This window comes from Cibotium barometz, chromosome 8 (assembly GCF_041138505.1).
Source record: "Cibotium barometz isolate CiBa-2024 chromosome 8, ASM4113850v1, whole genome shotgun sequence".
Classification (NCBI taxonomy): Eukaryota; Viridiplantae; Streptophyta; class Polypodiopsida; order Cyatheales; family Cibotiaceae; genus Cibotium; species Cibotium barometz.
This window is the reverse complement of record NC_141053.1, coordinates 39,024,193-39,042,175: the sequence shown is the minus strand read 5'-3', so window position 1 is coordinate 39,042,175 and position 17,983 is coordinate 39,024,193. Positions and strand designations below refer to the sequence as shown.

Genomic DNA, 17,983 nt, shown 5'->3' with positions numbered 1-17,983 from the left:
GATAGCCACTTTGGTGTTTTAGAGTTATGGCATAGTTATAATGCCAACTCATGTAGTTGGGCTCACATTATGGACCGAAATTTATATGTTACAGAAGGCGAGTACTTTCCCTTATAGTATGTACTCTTATCTCTATGTTATTTTTGTAGAGAAGAGAAGAGAATATAAGAAAATTCAACCATCTATTGTCCTCAAAAATCCGTGTCCCAAGAAGTTCTCTTGTCTACCCTTGTGTGTGTGTGTGCTTGCTTTTTGGAAGGAGCTCAAGCTCAGCCTCTCCCTTGCATTCTTCGCAAGGAGGAACCTTTAGATGGAATAGTGTCCCCAAAGGTTGAGAAGTACCCTAGGGGAGGGAAGGGGCATGATATGAACCAATTTTCATGGTGGGGAGAATATGGCTCAAATCCTTTTCTACTTTCCTTATCCAAGCTTGGAACTATGGCTATTACAAGGGATGGAGTGTGTGGAAGGGCGATGAGAGGGGGATCTCAAAGATCCTTAGGCCCAAATGACTACTTTCAATATGGGATGTTGAATACAGGACTATCAAGAATGGTTATGGATAATGAAATCACATGATGAAGAGCCTTCTGATAATGAAATTGAGTTTGGTAATGTCCACTCCCACACATCTAAAGCAAATGACAAGCTTGGTGTAGTTGTTATCGATCGGTGGTTCTCTAAGTTAGCTTCTTGCAGTAGTGGAAGCATGTGCATCACATACATCACTTGATTTGGCTAGTACACATGATGGTTGATGGGTTGTTGGTGTTACAGTCAAAAGAAAGGGTTGATAGGTGAGGAGTGTATTGACTTGGTATTGCACTTACAATGGGGTGTGTATATCACATGAGGTACCCTCAATTGTTGTGAGCATGGGCATATGTGAGTGCCGCTTGAGGTGTAGGATGAGGGGCTTGGTCATGGTATTGCACTTGCAATGGGGTGTGTATGTCACATGAGGTAACCTCGATTAGTGAGCATGGGCATATGTGAGTGTCACTTGCAATGGTGTGTGTATGTCACATGAGGTAACCTTAATTAGTGAGCATGGACATATGTGAGTGCCGCTTGAAATGTAGGAGGATGAGGGGCTTGGGCATACATGGCTACACTCAAGACTAAGTAATTGGAGAGACGGTAGCCAAAGCGAGCTGGTGTGCCATGAAGGACACCACTGGTGTTTGCTGCCACCATTGGCATGGAGTAAGCACTTAGGGCATACATGGCTGTGGTAGTCTCAATAGGAGACCCCAATTCTGAGGCTAGGTGTGCATGTCATGCACATGAAGCAGTGCTAGTCCATACTGTGAGTCCTGCACATGAAGCAGTGCGAGTCCATACTCTGAGTCCTGCACATGAAGTAGTGCCAGTTCGTACTATGTATCCCTCTGGAATGATGTCAGATGATCTGGTTTACGACTAGGTGCCGGACATCTATAAATGCATGTAGGTTTGCATGTAGAATAGGGGTCATCCCATAGGGCTACCTCCCAGAGCAGAGCCTAAGGCTCTTGATGTGGGCATGGGGAAGCTTATAGCCACCCCAAAGGGCCATGAGGGCCCGTGTTGTGCCCACCAACCTTGGCATGGGGTGGGCAAGCTATCAAACATAGCCCTAGGGGATCTGGCTAGGCAGCCGACAGGGTCTAAGTCCCTAGCCCAACCAGTCGGCTAGGTGTGAGACAACCCACACAACTAGCACAAGGACTACCCAGTAGAGCAGCCAGCTAGGCAGCCGACAGGGTCTAAGGCCCTAGCCCAACCAGTCGGCTAGGTGTGAGACAACCCACACAACTAGCACAAGGACTACCCAGTAGCAGCCAAGCATGTGTGCTTGGTTGGCCAACCCATTTAAGGTGTGAAATGATGGCCTTTTTTAGCATTAAATGCTGGTCATGAGCTTTTTCAACAAACCGACTCCAGTAGAACTAGCCAACCAACACTAGTAGGGGGTATATAAACCCAATGCTAGAAATTTAGTAGACTATCTCATTATTCACAAAGGGTTGACACATTCCAAGGGCCACGACAACCAAGGGGAGTGCTTCAACCAAGGTGAACACTGCAAGTCAAGATTTAGTCTTTATTTTCTAATTTACATCATTCTAATAAAGCAAATACACCATTCATGGTGGGGGCCCTACAGATGGTATTTGGGACCCAATGTTGTGTCCTCTCTCTCTCTCTCTCTCTCTCTCTCTCTCTCTCTCTCTCTCTCTCTCTCTCTCTCTCTCTCTCTCTATTTTATTTATGTTTTCATTCTGTTTTATTTTCCATTCCATGATGAGAGATATGCCATGGACATTATTGTACCACTTTGGTCTCTCTCTCTCTCTCTCTCTCTCTCTCTCTCTCTCTCTCTCTCTCTCTCTCTCTCTCTCTCTCTCTCTCTCTCTCTCTATTTTATTAATGTTTTCATTCTATTTTATTTTCCATTCCATGATGAGAGATATGCCATGGACATTATTGTACCACTTTGGTCTCTCTCTCTCTCTCTCTCTCTCTCTCTCTCTCTCTCTCTCTCTCTCTCTCTCTCTCTCTCTCTCTTTTATTAATGTTTTCATTCTGTTTTATTTTCCATTCCATGATGAGATATGCCATGGACATTATTGTACCACTTTGGTCTCTCTCTCTCTCTCTCTCTTATGCCATGGACATTATTGTACCATTGGTCTCTCTCTCTCTCTCTCTCTCTCTCTCTCTCTCTCTCTCTCTCTCTCTCTCTCTCTCTCTCAGAGTTACCAAGGTTTCAAGATGTTTAGAGAGGGTTTCAGACCACTTTCAGAGTCATGAGATACCAGGATGATCAGAGATGCCTCAGATTATACTTGTTGGAGCTGCATAGACATAGAGAGGGTCTCTTGAGAGGGAGGGGATCATAGAGGGAGAGACACCTACAGAGGCAGATTACAGATTTCTTTCAACTAGAGATTGAGTAGTCATGCCAGCAGGCATTGCAGCTAGCCCCAGAGTATAGCCACACCAGAGGTACACTAATTGATTGGGCTATAGAGCTGGGGCAGTCTAGGCGCCCCAAGATGAGAGGCCCATCTCAACACCGGCGGAGACTACAACAGAGGATCAAGACCATACTAGCACAGCATGGGAGACGTCCAATCAGAGTACTCACCATGGAGGACATTGAGGATATCTGCCATCGACCGATGAGAGACATCTTTGGATAGTGATGTATATGATGCTTACCTTTGTTTTGCTGGAGTTTTCCTTCCCAGATGTTATCCATTAGGAGCTCCTAGTACCTTACTTTTTCTCATAGTGTTGTTTTAGTTTCAGTTTTAGTTGTTTAGTTGTTTTAGCTTTTCTTACAGAGACATTGTATCAGATCCACCAATTGTTGTAACCTTTTTGGTCTCATAGGTCATTTTGGCTTTTTGAAGACGTTAATATATCATTTCATTTCATTTCTCTCTCTCTCTCTCTCTCTCTCTCTCTCTCTCTCTCTCTCTCTCTCTCTCTCTCTCTCTCTCTCTCTCTATATATATATATATATATATATATATATATATATATATATATATTGCACATCTACCTCAGCATTGTGCATTACTTTCGTTGTTGTGAATGAGCATTGAAGTTATTGATTCGACCATGAAGCTTCTCAGAAATCGCATCTGAGGTCGTTTCGGGCTCCGTTTTTGCATTTCAAGTTCTGCACAGGAACTTTGCTAGTTTGCTGCGTTTGCAGAAATTTGATATGGTTGCTTCATTGCCCCCTCTTGAGGCACCATTGAAACATGTTTGTGAAGGCTGTATTTTGGGCAAAATGCAGCGTTCTGCGTTTCCAAAGGATGGTTCTGTGCGGGCCACTCGCAAATTGCAGCTTGTACATAGTGATGTATGTGGGCCTATGCAAACTCCGTCATTTGGTAAACACTTGTACTTCGTGACTTTCATTGATGATTACTCAAGGCATGCATGGGTATATCCATTGAAGGCAAAGAGTTTTTTCTTATGGTTGAAAATGTATCCAATTGTACTGTGGGCACCCTCCGTTCTGATCGAGGGGGGGAGTACATGTCTAAAGAGTTTGATGCATTTCTGGCTAGTCGTGGAATAAAACACCAATGTACAGTGCCGTATACCCCTCAGCAAAATGGTGTTGCTGAGAGGAAAAACAGGTCACTTATGGAGATGGCACGATGTATGGTCAAGAGCCAAGCTTTGCCACATGCGTTTTGGCTTGAGGCTGTCATGTGTGCTGCATATGTACTCAACAGGTGTCCCACTAAGGCCTTGCAGTCTATTACTCCATACGAAGCTTGGCATGGCAGGAAGCCTTCTATTGGTCACTTGCGTGTCTTTGGTTGCTTGGCCTATGCTTTAGTGCCTGTGCAACAACGCTGAAAATTGGATGATAAGGCTGTCAAATGCATTTTTGTTGGTTATAGTGCTGAGAGCAAGGGTTACAGATTGTATCATCCGCAGTCAAAGCGTATCTTGATTAGTCAAGATGTTGTTTTTGTGGAAGATGCTGTGCAGCCTTTGTTATCATGTACCAAAGAGACAGGTGTGAGCTCACGGGATGTATTTGATACATTGTTGCCTCTGTTTACAGGTGGGAATTCAAATGTAAGTCCTAATGAGGCAAATATTCAGCCTATGCAGATTTCAAACGACATCATAGATCAGCCTATTTTTGATGCAGATTTACAGGATGTAATTCATGAGGATAGGGCTGAAAATGAGCAGGCTAGAGGTATGCCTAAATGGCTGGTGCAAACCTTGCGTGATAGTAAGATTGATGCATCTATGACTAGTCGTACTCGTTCAGGTTTTCAACATGCCTGTTCCAAGTCAATTGGCTAAAATCGTATGTAGGTCCAATCCCTTTCAGAAGTAAAAGACGAAGCGAAACTAGATATAATTGATGAAGCTGAAGTAATGTTTCTAGAATAGATCCTTTTGGACCGCTTCAAGCATGGTTCAAGCCGAAGACAAAGATAGTTCCTCATGAAGTTTCAGAACTGAGGAACCCACGAAGCAATATGGCTTGACAAAGAGTTCTTTGAACGACGACTATCCGACTTTATTGAGACGGGCTATTTGGAGGCCATGCAGCTTCCGTCAAGTTAAGAAAAAGGGGATGTCATGTGCATCCCGCACTTGGATGCCACATAGATCTATCTGAACAAGAAGGTGTAGGACCTGGAGTGGATAACTAGTCCCATGTGAGCCCAGTCCAAGATGAGTCAGCTAGGTTTACACTCTACGCGTCCGAGGTCAGCATTCTCCTACACATAAAGTAGTGTCATTCCGTACTATGAGTCTCCCTCTCTAGAATGATGTTAGCTGATCTGAGTATCTATTTTGCGATTGGGTGTCGAACATCTGTAGATGCATGTAGGTTTGCAAGTAGAATAGGGTCCAACTTATAGCCACCCCAAGGGGCTAAGAGGGCCCCATTCTATGCCCACCAGCCTTGGAATGGGTTGGGCAGGCTATGAGCCAGAGCCCTAAGGGCTCTGGCCAGACAACCAACAGGGTCCAAAGCCCTAGCCAACTAGTCAGCCCCAACAGCCCACAAATCTAGCACAAGGGCTGCCCAGCATCCCAACATGTGTGCTTGGTTGGCTAGCCCATTTAAGGTGTGAAACGATGGCCTTTTATAGCATTAAATGCTGATCGCAAGCTTTTTCAACAAACTGACTCCAGTAGAACTTGCGGACCAACACTGGTAGGGGCTATATAAACCCAACGCTGTAAATTCAGTAGACTATCTCCTTAGGCAAAGGGTTGATGCATTCCAAGGGCTAGGATAGCCAAGGGGAGTGCTCCAACCAAGCTGATCATTGCAGGTCAAGATTCAGTCTTTATTTTCTGATTTACACCATTCTGATAATGCAAATACACCATTTGTGGTGGGGGCCCTACAGAGGGTATTTGGGACCCAATACAGTGTCCTTCTCTCTCTCTCTCTCTCTCTCTCTCTCTCTCTCTCTCTCTCTCTCTCTCTCTCTCTCTCTCTCTCTCTCTCTCTCTCAATCCTTGATTCTTTAGTAGCTTTCAGGTTATGGGTAAAACACATTTGATTGAGGCTCTCACTTGGTATATTTCTACTCATGGGTAGGCTTTTGTCTAAATGGTGGCTTTTCCACGCCTAGGTAAGTCAAGGCACTCTTGGCTATCCCCTCTTACTTAGTGACCTCCCTAAAGAGTTGTTGAGGTTAAGGCTTTGGGAGGTGTGGTATCCATCTTTGTTAGTGAGATTTTGTATTTCCATAATGGTTTATGAGATAGGAATGATGAGGGTGAGAGGAATGTGGGGTTTTAGGGTTACCTAAGGTGATGGAATGTATTTAGAAGATGAGGTTTGGGATGGGTGTCCTCATCCATAAAGGGTATAGTAGTCATTCCATGGGGAATCTCAAGTGTAGTGGTTCTTCTTTGTTAATTGAGTACACAATCACTGGTGCCTCAATCTATCCCCTCTCGAGGATAATAATTGTACCTATGACGAGGGTCATATAAAACTCACAAGATGTATCTTTAGTTCCAATGTAGAACTGTACTTCAAAACAACTGACTGTTATCAACTGACTGTTAACAACTGACTGTTATCAACTGACTGTTAACAACTGACTGTTATCAACTGACTGTTATGGATTAGGAGTTCTTTACTGTGATAAGGGTAGCTATAGATAGTGTGAGGGGGTGGGTGTCCTAATGAGGTCTGTGTCTTCCAAGATTATGGATTAGGAGTTCTTGTGATAAGGGTAGCTATAGATAGTGTGAGGGGGTGGGTGTCCTAATGAGGTCTGTGTCTTCCAAGATATTACATTATGATTTGTCCTAGTATGGACCAAAGTAGGCCACATATCTACATGGTCTTTTTGGGAAAACTATTATTGAGGTGAGCGGGTTCCACTGTTGGTTCTATTTCAACCACATCATGTACAAAGATCTACACACTTAGGGATCTATGTCTTCTTTGGTCCTTTTTTTATCAAGCAAGCACCTTGAGGCATGCCCTTTGTTTGTCATTATCTTCCTCTCATTTCTCTTCTTTTTTCTTGTGGATAGAGAGGATGTTTTGGGTGATAGGTCCATAGTAGCATTTCACCTTCATCTAGGGTCTCTATCTTCACTACACCTTGAGGATTAATTTTTGTGACTCAGTAGAGACCTTGGCCTCTGTAGTTGAGATTTGTTTGGTGTTCTTAACACTATACATGAGTATTATGTCCCCTTCCTTCATGTAATTATCCATATATGCCAAGGTTTTTGCAATCCATAAGAGGATCTCAATCTTTACTCACTCAGTTACTCTATGGAAACTAACCTTTCTATGAGGGGATTCCTTTAAGGTTATGTCTCATTGAAGTTTGAAGGCTCAAAACCAAGTGTTCCATTAGCATGACTCTGTTAAGCTTAAATGCAAGCTGTAATGGTGTGCTATTGATAGCCACCTTATAGGTGGTGCGGTAAGTCTATAGAAAAGAGTGCAACTTATGCTCCCAAAATCACTTCTAGATGTCTCTATTGTCAATAACTTTTTAGTGCCTCTATTGTCTTGGTGAGAATGGCACACAATTTCTTGTTGGTGCTCTCAGTGCTTAGTAAGGTATCAACTTTCTATGCACCATAAGAAATTATTTGAGCAAAAACTCCACCCTTTCATTTATAAAGTGTGTACACTACATGTAGTGGTCATGATGCCATTTGATGTCGTCTTGACCCTCATGATGAAATCTTGGCCCCTCTTGCAAATCATTAGGGAAGCCTTCCTAATGAAGTGTCTACTAGCTTTGATGGTCAGGTGGAGTTCTAAATTTCCACTTTTTTTAAAACCCCCTTGGGGAAAGGGTAGCACATACCTTTGATTATCCGTTTGTCTTGTGAGAATTTATAGGCTTGTAGATCATTGCATTATTAAATATTATCTATGAGCTAGTCTGCATCCGGCATCAATGGAGTCCTGTTTTGCCTAGTCTAGAATACATTTGATACCCTGACTCTGTGGTTTTCTACTGCTTCTATAAATTTTTAGCTGCCCAGATAAACTACCCACCTTGGTGTACAAGGTTCCAAAGTGTGCTTATAAGCACTAAAGGTGTTGCTAAACACCATTGGTGGGTGTAGCCATCAGCAAAGGGGAGCCTCTTGACATTACGGAGTGCTTCTAAGCACTAAGAGTATTCTTAAACACTAATGGTGCATCTAATCACCAATGCAAGTGTCATTTGTTGACATTAAAAAAATGTGCTCTTAAGCACTAATAGTTTTGCTAAACACTAATGGTGATCATAATCACCAAAGAAAGTGTTTCTTTGACACTAATGAAGCTTATCTCCATCAGAATTTGTGGTTGGGCACACACCCTAAGTGCTAAACCATAAGCTTCATCAACTTAATCTCCTTTTATGCAACATCCTTGGCTTGATTAAGGGTTGTTGCACTCTTATAAGCCATTCTCTTTCTGCTTAAGCCAAAAACATCACAAATTTTTTGGTTTTCTTCTTCATAAATCATCCCATTAACACTCTTGTAATCTCCCTTCAATACCCAATGTCGAAGGAAAACACCCAAATTAAGAAGTTCTCAGAACAGGGATTCCACACTTGGCAAGTTCTTGTCAAGTATAAGATGATGTCCTAAGGTTTTTGGCCATTCATTTCCGGCACTAAGGTTATTGATCAAACTAAGGCTGAAGATATTGAAGATGATGAGAGGGCACAAGCCATCATCATGCTTTATCTTGATGAGGCTCTTATTCATCATGTGGACCAGCTTCCGACTGCAAAGAAGAAATGGGATGAGCTTGACAAGCTCTATGGAGCTCGCGGTAAGAATTCCAAGATCTCACTTAAAATTTAATTTTTCAGCTTGGAGCTCAAAGAGGGAGACGACATTGGAGCCTTTATCTCTCATTTGAAGGGCCTTATGGCTCAACTTGCATCAGTGAATGCGAGAATGGATGAAGATGATGCAGTGGCTGTTTTGTTAAAAGCAGTCAAGAAGGTGTACCCCACCTCACTCACCACCCTGAAGAATATACCTAATCCCACCCTTGAAGGAGTCATTCAATCTTGTCTTGATGAAGAAAAGAGGCCAAAGGGAGGAGCTGAATCTTCAAGTGCAACAACTTCATCGAATATCGAACAAGCTTTGTCACATCAAGTGATCAAAGTAAGGTGAGTCATTTGGCAAATAATTGTTGGATCAAATATCCCAACAAGATGAAATGTAACAAGTGTAAACAAATGGGACATATCACTTCTAAATGTCCTAAACAAAGAGTCAGAGGCTAACTTTGTATCGGCCTCTAACTCCACTGAGCACTTATTTTAAATCTCAATATAACAACACCTATATTCCTAACCTTGTACGCCTAATGTTATAAAGGCAACCTATGTCCAATACCACCTATTCCAATTCTTTCATAGTTGGTATTGAGGGGGGGTATTAAAAGACTAAGGTCATGTAAAAGGGTAGGAGAAGGGTGTGTGTGTGAATGGACTTATGGTCCACTAGCTCACCTATTTAAAGACAAAGCTAGAAGGCATTATGTAGTGTGCAAAGGCCAAGTTGTATGCATAAGCAACTTAATAAACAAGATTTGTTCTTGTTTTTTTGGGTCTCTCTCGTCCACTCATCTTGATCTAGCATAAGCACCACGTTTTCTCAACACTCTATAGCCATGGACATGATGGTGAAGAAAGTGAGCTACGGCAGATAGAAGTGAAGGGAACTCATGAGTGTGTGTGTGTGTGTGTGTGTGTGTGTGTGTGTGTGTGTGCGCGTTTTCTCAACACTCTATAGCCATGGACATGATGGTGAAGAAAGTGAGCTAAGGCAGATAGAAGTGAAGGGAACTCATGAGTGTGTGTGTGTGTGTGTGTGTGCGTGTGATAATGAAGCTTTAGACTCAACTTCAATTAGGTTACAAGACTAAGACTTATACTCATAGAAAGACTTAAGATACGATTGCATAATTCCTTACTTGGAAATGACGCCTTTTATACAAGGGAGGTACATATTGGCTTTGCTTGCTTATGTAGGATTATTCTTGCTTGCTCATGTGGTAGCATGCTAGGTTGACACTCACTCCCTACCAAGTCTTGTGCTCCATGGCACTATATTTTTCAACACCCCCCCTTGGTACCATATTCTTAGGCTACTAGGTGGTTAGATGTGAGGTTTATAACTTCAATATATCCTCCGGGTGGTTGATTTGCTACTCTCAGGTGGTAAGGCTTAGTTACAACATATCGTCACCTTCCTTAGTGCCAACGTAGCTACTTAAGGTGGTAAGGTGTGGTGGAAATAACAGAAGTGACCTTTACAACATTTGGGATTAAAAAAACATAGGCTTGGATAGTGAGATTTGTTGATCTCCTCTGCTTTGCTTGATAAAGACCTTATGTGATTATCTTCATGCTTCTTCGTGCAACTTTGTCCTTGTTAACCTAGCTCTTTGTCACATCCATCTTCTTGTTGGCTGCTTCTTGGCTCTTGGTCTTTTCTCCTTGGCATAACTCCTAGCTCTTTGAAAGCTTTGTTGATGTGGAGTTGATGTTCTTTGACTCTTATGCTTAATGATTGGTGATTCAGTTTTACTTCCTCATAAGTGTCTTTGAAACATTATGTGTGGATGATATCATGGTTTGCAATGTGATCATCTCATACACTTGTGCTTTAGGCATGTTTAAAATTATGATTTGAGCATCTATGCTTTGTTTTGTGAGATATTTTGGATGTGTATGTACATGTGTTTACTCTTTTGTGTTTGCTCGCGAGAGAATGTAACTTTTTCTCAATATTTTTCTTGCCATGATGAGAAGGTCTTACTAACAAGCCTTTGTTTTGCTTTGTTAGCAGTGTCTAATCTCGTACAAGATTGGCAATCAAAAACTTTTGATTTTCTTACCAATGATTTGATATGCAAAAATCTTGGTGCGTGATAATGATTCATAGCGAGTATCTAGTCTCGGTACAAATGAGGAGATGAGAATTATGCGCTAAAAATAATTGAAAAATGAGGAATAATTGAAAAATGAGGAGATAAGAGTTATGCACTAAAAATAATTGAAAAAGATGAGCCCATATAAACACCCCTTACAAAAGTCTTTTTACACCAATTAAGGTAACATCATTGCTTATCTGTATTTCTACAGATTTGAGGCTCACACCACTGAAGAGGCTATGCTCACGCTGCGCTCATCTATTCTGGTCTTCGCTATACGAGCTGCGGTGCAGGCTCTTCTTTGTATCTCTGTGTGCATTGTCTACTTGTGGAGATACTGAAGCTCAAAGATAATGTCGTATATCAAACTGCACTAGCCATGCGCTGTAGGGGCCTCTTCTTCTTCTTCTTTTGCTTGCAATAGCTTAAACGTGTGAAAAACTGTGGCGCATTTCCAACAATAGTCTTTCTCTTTTCTCTTGCTTGTTTATTATTGCCCTTCTGCTGGCTTGTTGTTGCTCTTGGTAGGATGCAGGCCTTGCTGTGTCTGTCCCCTGAGGGTAGCACATGCCTTCGAGTATCTGTTCTGAATAAGGTTTTGTTCGTAGCTCATAATGGGCTGTTCTTGTAGTCTAAAATTATCTACACATTCCCCCCCCCAACCACCCAAAAAAAAAAACACCACCCTCCTTAAAAATCAAGAAAACTTTGGAGAGAGGTAGTACTGTTTAGAAAGAACAGTTTCGGACCAAGTAAGACAAAGTCTGGAAATCCACCAGAAGCTTGGCAACAATTGCATACAAAAAATAACTGGCTTCCAATTTAGTATTATAGGAGGTATGTATAGCATTAAGTGGAGAACAATGTCTTGGAGTTGAATCTGAATCCACAGCACCAAGAGCTGTTCCTTTTGCTCAAACCTCACATCTTATACCAGATCAATTTGTTAATGTTCAGAACAATTAGTGTGGAAGGAAGCAGTAACAAGGGCTAATTTGATTGTGATTAGCAAACTGGCAAGACACTTAGTAGAATCAATACCAAGAAAGACTTACGAATATGCAGTAAGAAGATTGAAAATGGAATACTAGCAAGAAGAAAGAGATCAAGTAGAAGAGTAGAAAGCAAGCACTCAAGAAGGTAGTAATAATTCAAAAGACCATTTGAAGAGCACAAGACAACAGAAAACTGGGCAGGCTCTATGCTCCAAGAGCATAGCAAACAACTGGAAAAGTTAAAAGCCAAACTAGTAGACTAACTGACTGAAGCAAATCACAACAATTGGAGAGAAAAATAGCTTACAATTTTTTTAAAAAGAAATGATTACAAAAGATAAAGACAAGATTTTTGTGGAAGAACATACCTGAAATTGGAGAAAACACTTCTTCATTCTCAAAATTTTCATCCTTCAATCAAACAAGGCATTATCAAGCTTCCCGCTGTGTAGCTTACTCAAAGCCTTCATTGGAGGTCTATGAACATGATGAATGTGTGATATAAAATGTTAGCTAAGATTATACCTTCTATAATTATGAGAGAGCTTCATCATCATCAATTTGGTTTTATTAAGCCAAGATCCATCTATAATAATGTTCTTAATGCTCAGTCAGGTATTTTGTATGCTCAAAGATATAGGCTGGCCTGTATTCAGCTAGATATGGAGAAGGCCAATTAGAGAGTTTATTGTAAGTTAATTAAACAGGTTTTTGATTAAAATTGAATTTCTTTTTGGCATTTCTGTGGTGATTTATGCATTGACCAAAGACTTATGTATGGAGTCTTACTTAATGGGTTTACTGTGCATTGACCAAGGACTATGTATGGAGTCTTACTTAATGGGTTTACTGTGGATCAGGTACACATCCAGGTGGGGATATCCTCTTTCGATCCCCTTGTATGCTGCAGCCACATCCTTTGTTGCTGATGTTTGACTATAAAGCTGCTCAGGGGTCCATTATTAAGTATTTACTGATGCTGACTAGTGTGTTGAACTTGCAGGTTAATGTAATTTTCAATTGTCAGGATGGGTAGAAGAATTGTTGTAGTGTAGGAGGTCACAAGCTTATGAAACCTACCTTCCCTCACGAGTGCTTAGTCGACTCTGCATCTGTATAAGGTTTGGCACATGACCATCCTCAGAGAGCTTGGAGGTTCAGAATTGATGCTCTTCTGAGACTTGCTGCACACTACCTCTATACAAAACACCTTCCATTGGAAGGTGATGGTTGTTCTTCTTCCTGTGAGTGTGAACTAGCTCAAAGGGGTTTATCATCTGGTGCACGCCCTATTTGGCACTATTAAGAGTCCCCAATGCACTAATTTTGGTCCTACCCCTGCAACAGGGAAATTTGGTCTCTTTTAGTTTCTTTCGGCTCATAGATACATTTGAATCGCAAAAAATCTTCACCTTCATTTGCCGCCAGAGGGTTCCACAGCAGGTCCAAATTTGGCCAATATCCTTCCACCCTCATCATATTATTTAATAACATTAACTTGACAGTCATCTCATCACTCTGTGGGTGGCACTTTTCTCCGACAATGAACTCATGTACCTGGTTACTAAGCTCGATCCAAGCCCTCCCAGGCTTCTTTGGTGCACTTGTACCGCTCTTCAGCCTTTGCAAGTGGTTGGCAGCTTCATACATCTCCGCATCGATGTAGATGTTTGACATAAGTGAGTATCCGGATGCATCAGTTGAATCCAATCGAATGACTTCATCAAAGCATCGTTTTCCTAGCTGGACACTGCCATAAGTCCTGCTAGCATTCAGCAACGACGTCCACACAATGGCATCGGGAAGTGTCGGCATCGTTTGCAAAATATCTTCGGCTTCATGTAAACATCCTCCGCGCCCAAGAATATCGACCATGCAATTGAAATGCTCAGCTTTTGGTCTGATACCATAGACTTCTATCATGGATCTGAAATGCTGACGGCCTTCCTCCAGCAGCCCAGCATGGCTGCAAGCAGCAAGGATGCTGGTGAACATCACATCAACAGGTTTCAAGCCATGCTGTTGCATTTCATCCAGGCAGCACCATACTTTCCCGAAATTGCCATACCACGCATAACCGGCTATCAATGCACCCCACGAAACCACATTTCGACTTGGCATTTCGTCAAACACTTTACGCGCCTCCTCTAGGCTCCCACACTTTGCATACATCTCCACAAGTGTGGTCCCAACAACTACATCCAATGGAAGTCCACTCCTAAGAAACTGATTGTGTATTAGCCTCCCTTGCTTGAGAGATCCTATGGTCCCACATGCTTTCAAAACATACAAGATGGTACCACCGCTTGGCTTGATGCCCTCCTGTTGCATCCTCCCAAACAGCTCAAACATAGGAACATCATGCCCATGCTGGGCATACCCTGATATCATCACACCCCATGACACCGCATCTCGATTCGGCAAGCATTCAAACACATTACGTGCATCTTCTAATGCTCCACCTTTTATGTAAGTGTCAATAAGGGCACTCCCAACAATCACATTGGATTCACACCCACTTTCAATTACTTGACCATGCACTAACCTGCCCATCCTTATCTCCTTTAAGTTTCCACATGCTTTTAAGATGGATGAGAATGTGACTATGCTTGGCTCGGTACCTTCTTGCTGCATTTTCTGGAATAAATGAAAGGAAAAAAGGCTATGACCATGCTGGGCACATCCTGATATCATAGCCCCCCATGACACCGAATCTCGATTCGGCAATTTGTTGAACACCTGACATGCCTCTTCCAAGCTCCCACATTTGGCATACATGTCAACGAGGGTGCTTCCAATAACTACATCTGAGCTCAGCTCGGACTTGGCAATGTGGGCATGTATCAATCTTCCATGTTCTAAGGCTTCCGTGCTGCTACAGGCTTTCAAAACGCACAGAAACATTGGCTTGCTGGGCTTTAAACCTTCCTGCTGCATTTTTGCAAGAAGTTTGATTGCGCCTGCACTGCTACCATGCTGTACATATCCTGCAATCATTGCACCCCACGAAAACATATTTTTATGTGGCAACTCATTAAACACATTGTGTGCCTCATGTAGGCTTCCACATTTGGCATACATGTCAATGATAGAGCTCCCCACAACAACATCTAGCTCAAATCCTCCTCTAATGATCTGATCATGAATTATGCGACCCTCATCTACTACACACATACTCCCACATGCCTTTAAAATGGAAGAAAATGTGACTTTATCCGGCTTCAATCCAATCCTTTGCATTCTTGAGAAAAGCTCCAGAGCAAGAAGGCCATGCCCATGCTGGGCATACCCTGTGGTCATTGTGCAATATGACACTAAATCTTGATTTGGCAATCCATCAAAAACTCTGCGTGCCTCTTCTAGGCTCCCACACTTGGCGTACATGTCCACAATCGAGCTCCCTACAACCACATCTGATTCAAGTCCACTACTGATAACATGCTCATGTACAAGCCTTCCCTGCCGTGTAGATCCCATGCCACCACACGCTTTTAAAATGTATATCACTGACACTTTAGTTGGCCTTATTCCGTCCTCTTGCATTTTGCCAAACAACTCAAAGGCAACCATGCAATGGCCATGCTCTGCATATCCTGCAATCATTGCATTCCATGAGACCTCATTTTGATCCGGCAACTCATCAAACACCTTCTTTGCATCTTCTAGATTCCCACATTTGCAATACATGTTGACGATGGAACTTCCAATGCCCACATCTGCTGTCAGTCCAGCTCGGATTATCTCTTCATGTATTAGCCTGCCCTGTTTGATGGCTCCTAGAGAGCTACATGCTTTTATTGCACACAAATACGTGATCTTGTCTGGGCTAGTCTTGTCCGGCATTTTGCAAAATAACTCGAGAGCCCTCTCGCATTCTCCAAACCTAACGTGCGCGCTAATGATGGCATTCCAAGTGAAAACACTAGGACTTGAAACTCTGTGAAACGCTTGGTTAGCTTCAAGCAGGCTTCCACACGAAGCAAACATGCGGATCAGGTGATCCCCAAGGAAGGCATCTAAATTAAGCCCATTGGTAAGCATGATGGAGTGCATTCGCCTGCCCATTACCAGGTCTTTCCTTTTGGTGCAATCCTGTAGAGTGCTGCAAATGGTTTCCCTGAATAATAGAATCCCTTGCGCATTTGAAGCATCCATGCTGTGAGCTGTGTCACAATTTTGGTTACTCTTCCAAAGCTTGTTCGAGCCTCCAGTGATTCCCAATACTTCACCACACTCTACCACCCTTCACACATACATTGACATGGAAATTCAAGCAATACAACCCTTCATACATACACTAACATGCCTACGAAATCATACCAGCAAAGCAATCATTTAAACCAACTTAATACCTGTGGTTGTCATTGGTGAGACTTTGAGACTCCATGCCACAGTTGGAAAAGCACTGTTTTGATACTCTTGCTGTGGACTGTAATTGGGGATGCCGTAATACATCCAAATCTGCTGTTGCACAAACTGAATACACCAAATGCGACGAGTGTAGATGCCATCGAGTTGTCTGCATGATGGAAGCATAACCAACTCATAAAAATCTGCGAATGGGAGGGATTAAAGCACTTAAGCTAGCATACACGTTAAGTTAGGGCCCTACTTACTTTCTTTGATCCATTGTCCTTGGCACCACACAAAAAACCTGGAGTAAGCTTTTGACAAGATGTTGATCTCTTCATCTCTCATCTTGAAACAGCACTCCAGAGGTTAGGGTGAGGCTGTGCCAGGTAACAGGTAGGGTAACCACATGTTTTTCCTTTTTGTTTGTTGCACCATTGGGTAGTCCCTTACAACCACTAACCTGCGATGAGGTGAAATTACAGCTATGGATTGCCATCATCATTTGCCTGCTGATCATGATACCGTGATCTCGCAAGGGCATTGCCGTGATCATGGCGAGGGTGCAATCACCAATCACATTGATGCATAGTTCCAGCTTGGATACAGTGATGCTTGCTCCAGAGTAAGGCAGAACTCAAAGGAGGGAGCCGCACCGGCCGTGCAGTTGAAGTGGGGCGCCTGTAGCTTCTAATCTTGCATATAGTGATGCTGCCTGGCTCCAGAGTACGCCTGCAGGCACTGATGAAGCTTGTAAACAAGGGGAAGATTGAGCCGTACGATTGGGCTGTATAGACGTCCGTGCAGTTGAAGTGGGCCGTACACACTGTGGGGTCGAGGCAAATCGTTGTGAGAAAAATTCAGAAAATATGAGACCTTCCTTCGTCGTGGCACTAGTTCTCCTAGGTAGTAATAGGAGGGGAGGGCAATTCCTGTCTAGAAATCCAGCCGGTGTACAGAGTTTTTAGTATCCAGCGGGTATACCTTGACTGTTCCGAAAGTACTTGGTCGCTGTTGTGTGCAGCTCATGGGTCTTCCAGGGCAATGCCTTAAGGAAGTAGCGGAACTGTCTCTAAGACTGGAGGTGACGAAGCTAATGGCAAAAGCATTTTTCTGTTCGAGTCTCAGAACAAGCTTGCTCATTTCTGGCCTCGGATCGAAAAACAAAAACAAAAAAGTAGGAGGAGGAGGTACTGGCATCACAATGGTCCTAATTCTCATAATGAGGACTGAGTCCTCCCATTGGATTCACAAAAGGGGTACCCCTTGAGGTGAGCAGATCTCAACACTATCTCCCACAGGGTCTTAAAGACCCTTGTCAGGAGGCATGAATGGATGGCATTGATCAAAATCGCGATGCCTTTTTTGGGCCGTCGGATAAAGTAAACTAGGGCGAGTAAACTAGGGGTAAAAAATATCGAATATAATGGCTTGAAACCACATGGTTTTGTTGCTTGAAGGTATAGTGTAGTGGTAAGATGTTTTGGGCAGTTGGATAAAGTAAACTAGGGGTAAAAAATATCGAATATAATGGCTTGAAACCACATGGTTTTGGGCCGTCGGATAAAGTAAACTAGGGCGAGTAAACTAGGGGTAAAAAAATATCGAATATAATGGCTTGAAACCACATGGTTTTGTTGCTTGAAGGTATAGTGTAGTGGTAAGATGTTTTCAACGGTGACCCAAGGTCTCGAGTGCAAATCCTCTTTTG

At 42.6% G+C, this 17,983-nt stretch overlaps 1 protein-coding gene across 2 annotated transcripts; it reads right to left on the bottom strand.

Annotated features, from left to right (window-relative positions):
* Positions 1–12,606: 12,606 nt before the first annotated feature.
* Positions 12,607–17,579, bottom strand: LOC147636238 (pentatricopeptide repeat-containing protein At5g27110-like). Of its 2 annotated transcripts, none has more exons than XM_086801670.1 (3): positions 16,539–17,579; positions 16,275–16,441; positions 12,607–16,165 (listed from the first exon to the last, which is right to left on the bottom strand). In XM_086801670.1, the coding sequence occupies exons 1-3, from the start codon at positions 16,611–16,613 to the stop codon at positions 13,255–13,257; spliced, it is 3,153 nt and encodes a 1,050-aa protein (XP_086657796.1). In that variant the 5' UTR covers positions 16,614–17,579; the 3' UTR covers positions 12,607–13,254. The 2 variants fall into 2 exon arrangements, with proteins under 2 accessions (XP_086657796.1, XP_086657797.1); XM_086801671.1 differs by having other exon boundaries at positions 12,607–16,085.
* Positions 17,580–17,983: the final 404 nt, after the last annotated feature.

What these genes read in the sequence shown, in the direction of transcription:
- LOC147636238 (XM_086801670.1), bottom strand. Translation starts at nt 16,613, where the DNA reads ATGAAGAGATCAACATCTTGTCAAAAGCTTACTCCAGGTTTTTTGTGT. An exon ending in AGGACAATGGATCAAAGAAA is followed by an intron (nt 16,442 to 16,538) that starts GTAAGTAGGGCC and finishes TCCATCATGCAG; the next exon opens with ACAACTCGATGGCATCTACA. An exon ending in CTCACCAATGACAACCACAG is followed by an intron (nt 16,166 to 16,274) that starts GTATTAAGTTGG and finishes GTATGTGTGAAG; the next exon opens with GGTGGTAGAGTGTGGTGAAG.